The sequence below is a fragment of the Pleuronectes platessa genome, chromosome 7 (assembly GCF_947347685.1).
Source record: "Pleuronectes platessa chromosome 7, fPlePla1.1, whole genome shotgun sequence".
Classification (NCBI taxonomy): Eukaryota; Metazoa; Chordata; class Actinopteri; order Pleuronectiformes; family Pleuronectidae; genus Pleuronectes; species Pleuronectes platessa.
Genome location: NC_070632.1, coordinates 806,337 through 813,308, shown reverse-complemented (window position 1 = coordinate 813,308; position 6,972 = coordinate 806,337). Strand labels below are relative to the sequence as shown.

Sequence of the window (6,972 nt, the reverse complement as noted above, 5' to 3'; positions counted from 1 at the left end):
TCAGTGATTCAGGAGCTGCATGCGCTGCCTGACACGTCCAGCAGGGGGCTCTTTTCTACTGTAAACATTTGAAGTTTTCGTACTCGGACACAAAGCGGCTGCTTCTGTTAAAACCACTCAGAGAATCTTCCACCTGAATCTCCAGTGTCTGATTCTGAGGATTCATCCAGACGACTCCACACTAGTTCACACATGAATCCTCCTCAAATGTTCTATCGGAGGTGAAGACTGCAGCTACTTCCTCTTCTTCTCAAGAGCGTCTGTGTGTGGTCGTCCCTCAGTCTGTGGGTTTCAGTGGAATCGTCCTTTACTGTCGTGGAGCTTCTCCACGGGATCTTTTCTTAGTTTAACGGAGGAGACGTGATGTTCTACACATTTCAGACGTGCAGCAGGAGCTGAGGGAGACGAGGTTCCAGTTACTGATCCAACCAGGGGCGGCCGGCCAATAGAGGGCGATAGGGCGCCGCCCTCCTTGAGTCAAAAAAAAAAAAAAAAAAAAAAAAAAAGATAATATGCCTAATATTTTTTTTTAATAATATATCATATGTATATATTTTTTAGTGATAATGATGCTAACCAATACATTTTGTAAAAAATTAAGATAGCCTGTTTTCCTCTGAGCAGTTGTGTTTCATACCAACCGAGCGCTATGGGCGATTTCAGCCTGGCTGGAAATCGCCCCCAGCGCTCTCATTGACTTTCATGTAAAAGCTTTTTTTTTCAAACTGCAAGCCCTGCAATGCATTCTCTATGGGTTCCGGGAGTGCTTGCACTAACGTGATTCCGTCATATCATACGTACACGACAGTGAACGTCACGTTCACTGTCACGTCACGTCACGTTCGCTGCCGCCGCAGTCACATTCACGATCGTCATGGCGAATATTACAGCTCAGAGCAACTCCATCATTTCATTTAGAGAATTACCATTTAGTCGTCGAAGCAATCAGGAAAAATTGTCTGTTAAACAATTAGGACCACCCCGACCAAATTTAAATATAAAACAAATATCAAAGAAAGGAGGCAAGTCGTACACCAGGGGATTTTCGCGGTGCTGGTACGAGAGGAAAAACTGGCTAGCAGGATGCGAGCTAGCCAACGGACTCTTCTGCTACCCCTGCGTCCTCATCCACCCTGATGGCTGCACCACGGAAACACCTTGGACTACAACAGGTTTCAAAGATATGCATCATCTGTCCGAAAAAATAAAAAAGCATGAAACATCGAGGATCCACATTGACAGCTGCTTAAAACTGTCAGCGTTTGGGAGCGTCAACATTGCTACGCAGTTGGACGATGGCTACAGGCTAGCACTGCGTCGGCACAATGATGAGGTGGGAAAAAATCGCCACATTCTGGGCCGCCTGATCGACGGTGTTAAGTTCTGCGGTGTATTCGAGTTGGCCTTGCGAGGCCGAGACGAGAGCGAGGGATCCAGCAACCCCGGAATTCGAGGATTGGTACAGTTAATTGCATCCCTAGATGAAGTTTTTGAGGAGCATTTAAAAACGGCCACCGTCTTTAAAGGCACATCCAAGACCGTCCAAAATGAGCTGCTCGACTGCATGGCAGCTGTCATTAGGGCACGCATTACGGAGGAGGTGAAGTCGGCCAGCTTCGTTGCGATACAAGCTGACGAAACAACGGACGTCTCGACTCAGACTCAGATGGTCATGGTATTGCGATACATTGATGGGAGCCATGCTGTTCAAGAGCGTTTTTTTGAGTTTGTCCCCCTCTCGTCTTCAACGGCTGACTCGATTGCCACTGCTATTATGGAGAGACTGAACAGTCTATTCACCGAGGAAGAGAGGGGTAAACTCATCGCGCAAGCATATGACGGGGCCAATGTGATGAGAGGAGAGAAGGCTGGTGTGCAGCAAAAAGTGCGAGAGCATTACAAAAATGCACATTATTTACATTGCTATGCACACCAGCTGAATTTGATCATGCAGCAAGCCACTTCTCAGGTCCCAGCAGTGAGGGTTTTTTTCTCGGATCTGAATGGCATTTCTAGCTTTTTTAGTCGGTCACCCAAACGCACCACCATCCTCGACCAGGTTGTTGCACGGAGGCTGCCAAGAGCATCGGCCACAAGATGGAACTTCAACAGCAGGGTCGTGAACACAGTCTATGAGAACCTAGATGACCTCATAGAGTGTTTTGAAGCCATCAGCACAGACGGCTCATTTGACTGCACCACAGTGAGGGAGGCATCTGGCTACCTGAGGATGCTGCAGGACGATGACTTCAAGTTTTTCCTGCATCTATTTCATCAAATCATGCCTCACGTTGACATTATGTACCAACAGCTGCAGAAGAAGGACATTGATGCAGTCTTCATCAAACGTGCTCTGCAGAGCTTCACAAGCAGTGTTCAAGCCATACGGTAAGATAAGTTACACTTTATTGTCACCATGGGGAAATTTGTCTTGGGCACAGTGAATGATTGATTCATTAAAAACTATTAACTATAACTATTGCACTAGAACTTGGGAATAAGGTGCAGGTGCTAAAGTATGAGTGCTAAAGTTAAGTACTTACCTATTTATTGCACATTATTCTATTGCACGTTCTATTGCATCAGCTTAATGGAGGCCAGAACAAATGATCATTTTAAGCGATTTGATTTGCATCTTAATACACATTCTTCTGCCTGATGGCAGCGTTTCATATTCAGGGAAACTATATTATTTGCCTTTTTCCTAACTGCCTTTTAATATAGGCTCTGTAATGGCTCGTATAGGATATCTTAAAACAGGACAGAACATACTATTATTACTGGTTTTCTAAGACAGGAACTGTAGGTAATTGCATTGACATACTGTATACGTTCATATACTAACACACACTCTCCTTGTCTGTCTGTTTCAGGGACCAGAGCTCATCTCCAGAGCAGCAGCAAGTAGCAGCAGGAACTACAGGAAAAATGAGGGCCTTGGGAGAGCAAGACAAGCAGAGGCTGTCTAAGGAGGTAGATGATTTTGTAGTTTTGTTTGTTTATTTTCTTTTTTTGTTCTATTTTTCTCTCACTTCACTTCATTGCATACCTTACTGTATTGTATTCTAAAGTCATGCAGACCTCCTTTTTAAGGCCTCTGGAACCTAGTGTTAAAAAATCACCCCTTCTGTATTTACAGTTACATTCAAGGATGGATGGTGGCAGTGTTTTTAACTCATAGTGTACTTCCAATTTGTGATATACTCTCTTTATTTTGACAGGTCTGTGACACCATCTTGGGCCATGCAAACGAGAGGTTCTCTTTCACAAGCCACCTTGAGAGTGCAACGCTGCTACAAGGAGACCTGTTTGAGCAGTACTGCCATGTGTTCCCTGATGAGGCTCTGAACACCACTGCCAAGGCATACCCCATGCTGAATAAGGCGAAGCTCAAGACTGAACTGTCCCTTATCTACGAGAGTCCAGATTTCAAGGGCTGCAGTGGTGCATTGGCACTCTACCAGGTTCTACAGAGGAACAACCTCCACGAGACCCTATCTGAGACTGTGGCTCTGTTGAACATCCTCATAACCACTCCCATGACAACTGCTGAAGCTGAGAGGTGTTTCTCGACCTTAAAGAGAATCAAGACATTCCTGCGAAACTCAATGGGACAGGATCGTCTCAATGCTCTGGCCATGCTTTCCATGGAGAGGGAACTAGTCAGGAACATGCCTGATTTTAATGAGAGGGTCATTGATCACTTTGCTGCTTTGAAAGAGAGACGAGCAAAATTTCAATACAAGTGAGAAATGTTGTTTTAATGTTGTTGTGTTGTTGCAATCCTCAAATGTTGAATTGGAAATAGCTGTATTAATTGCATATCATTAGCCAATTTTTTTGTTTGCTTTGTAATGTACATGTGTCTTATGGGTAAATTCTTGTTAAATAGCACCCAATGTTTTGATTATCACCTTGGATCATTCTTGTTTTAGGAATACTGTAAATATTGCAATGAGTAGGCTATGCCACTAGTTTTTATATATGCTGTCATCAAGTTGTGTGATGAGAACTGTAAATATTATAATTACTAGGCTATGCTAACATCCATTTTTTTGTTAAATCAGAACACAACTGCTGCACTTAAAATAAATGTTATCAGATGGAGAAAGAGTATTGTGATTTATTGTAAAGCAGTCTCTTTTAACTTTCCGAGGTATTTAAGGAGGCAAAATGGTAGATGAAAATGTACCGTTAGATGACCACAGTGGGATAGTTCATTCATCAGCCAAAAGCATGTTAACATTCACTATGAACTTGATTTAGCTGTATCAAAAAAATCATATAGAACATGCAGTCGATGTCTGGTGTTGCCATTTAGCTGTTCGATGAGGTAAGCAGAAAACAATCTGATTGTACCGTGGATCTTAGCCATCATCGCAACAATTGCCCCCCCTGAGAAATTTGTCAGGAGCCGCCACTGGATCCAACAGATTAACAGACTTGAGGGTCGAACAGGAGCAGCTCGTCCTGGTGTCGCTCTGTCGTCCCTCTGTGTCCTCTGAGCCTCTGTCGCTCTCTCAACATCTGCTGCTCTGATCTCACACCTCAGCTGTGTTTCTACAGGAGAACACAAGATGGCTTCACCTCCTCTGTCACACGACTGAGCCGCTGAACCTTGGAAAGACGACTCACAGCAAACCCAGAGTCCGGTTCACGTCCTGGGGGAGATGAGCTCCTCAGTATCAGACGAGTGACAGGAGACAAAACGTGCTTTGAGAAAGCAGCTGATGGAAACAACCACTCAAAGTGAATTAAGAATTAAAAGAATCTTCAAGCTGCTTCTGACAGAGAAGACTCACACCAGTGTGAACCTGCAGAGCTGAGAATAACTTCTCCTTAATCGTCATTATTATGTTAATATTGTAAAGAGTCAAAGTCAAAGTTGTCATTTAAACACAAATATGTAAATTACAACCTCTGTGTTTTAAACGTGAGAGCAGCTGCAGCTGTCAATCAAACACAGACACGCCCCCTCCAGTCAGCTGACGTGGTGGTGAACAGCACAGATGTTCGGTCTGAACCTCACGATTTGTAAATGTGCCCGAGTCGAGAGAATAGTTAAAAATACACTGGCTCTGATACAAGTGGGTTACTACATTCAAAAACACACCAGCCAGCAGAAACACCTCCGTCCTCCAATAAATCAACGGGCAGCAGACTCGTGTGGGGTCTGAAACCATGCATGTGCAGGGGGGGGGTGGGGGGGGCTGAAGCACCTGCCCCTCTTAAGGTCTCTGCACGGCCCTGCCGAAATCCCTGGATTTATTTCACGACAACGGAGCACAGCTCTGTGAAGCTCCTCCTTCAATTCTGTGTATTCAGCACAGAAGCTCAAATCAGCTGAATCCACCTGAAGCAAAGTGTATGGAAACGGGGGGGGGGGGGGGGGGGGGTAAAGTGAGAGGGTGAGAGACGGGAGGGAGGAGTTAAGGTGGAGAGATGTGCTGAAGAACCAACAGCTCTCAAAGTGATGGAACGAGGACTTAGTCTCTTTCTAATCCAACTCCAAAGAATTTGCTTCTTCTTCTTCTTCTTCTTCTTCTTCTTCTTCTTCTTCTTCTTGTTCTTCTCCTCCTCCTCCTCCTCCTCCTCCTCTTTGGATCTGAATTAAAATGTAACGAGTTCTTCTTCACAGTCGAGCAAGCTCTCCTGATGATCACGTCACGGGAACAAACAGACGTCCACTCTTCTTTCTTTTCTTTGTCTCCTCTCCCCCTCGTCCTCCTCACCCTCGTCCTCCTCAAGCAGGAACTGGGTCACATTAGTGAGTCTGTGTGTTGTGTGCATGTTGTGTAGAACTCCCTGTGGACTCAGTGTCGCTGTGGTTCATATTTTGCTGAGGTTCAGATTCTCAGTCCACAAACGACTCAATGATGAGGGTCACATTTAATGAGGTGTTTTCCATAATGTTGAGTTAATAACAATACATTTAATTACTCAAGAGTAATTTAATTACATGAAGTTAAACTTATATTGATAAATAAACATTAGACACACAACTGAATCATTTAATTAATCAAATAAATATTTAACATCTCAAGTTAATTTGATGTATTCGCTCAACTGGACAGAAAACACTTTAAACGTGACTCTTAACTTTGAGCTTATGTTACAAAGTTACATGAAAATTAATTTGGGATTGAAATGCATGAAGTTAATTATATATTTAATGCTTGAAAATAATGTGACAAAGACATGTGATAGAACTGAGTGTGTGTGTGTCTGTGTGTGTGTGTGTGTGTGTGTGTGTGTGTGTGTGTGTTTTGAGTCGTTATCGTCAGCTGCTTCTCCAGTTGAATTATGGGATGCTTTGGACATGACGGCTGAGTTGTGCTCGATGTGAGACCTCAGGAGGAAACTCTCTCGTGTCTCTGCTCTCATTCTTCCTCCGGAGCTCGAGATGAAAACCTGCTGCATCAAAGTGACGCTGAAACGTGTTGAGAGCAAACAACAGCTTCAGATGTTCTGTGTGAAGAACCTGAAGCTGCTGCAGTCACAAGGTCAGAGCTGCAGAACATCTGAAGCCGTTGTTCCAGAGATCTTCCTCTCCTTCTCCAGAGATCCTCTTCTCCAGAGATCTTCAGAGATCCTCCCGTCGTTCTCCAGAGATCCTCCTCTCGTTCTCCAGAGATCTCCAGAGATCCTCCCGTCGTTCTCCAGAGATCCTCCTCTCGTTCTCCGGAGATCCTCCTGTCGTTCTCCAGAGATCCTCCTGTGGTTCTCCAGAGATCCTCTTCAGATTCTCCAGAGATCCTCCCGTCGTTCTCCAGAGTTCCTCCCCTTGTTCTCCAGAGTTCCTCCCCTCGTTCTCCAGAGATCCTCTTCTCCAGAGATCTTCAGAGATCCTCCCGTCGTTCTCCAGAGATCCACCTCTCGTTCTCCAGAGATCTCCAGAGATCCTCCCGTCGTTCTCCAGAGATCCTCCTCTCGTTCTCCGGAGATCCTCCTGTCGTTCTCCAGAGATCCTCC

At 44.7% G+C, this 6,972-nt stretch overlaps 1 protein-coding gene across 1 annotated transcript; it reads left to right on the top strand.

Moving 5' to 3' along the window:
• The first annotated feature begins 1,520 nt into the window (after window positions 1-1,520).
• On the top strand, window positions 1,521-3,770 carry LOC128444284 (zinc finger MYM-type protein 1-like). Its single transcript, XM_053426679.1, has 3 exons — window positions 1,521-2,388; window positions 2,874-2,973; window positions 3,222-3,770. Exons 1-3 carry the CDS (start codon window positions 1,565-1,567, stop codon window positions 3,747-3,749), a joined length of 1,452 nt encoding a protein of 483 aa, XP_053282654.1. The 5' UTR covers window positions 1,521-1,564; the 3' UTR covers window positions 3,750-3,770.
• The last annotated feature ends 3,202 nt before the right edge of the window (window positions 3,771-6,972 follow it).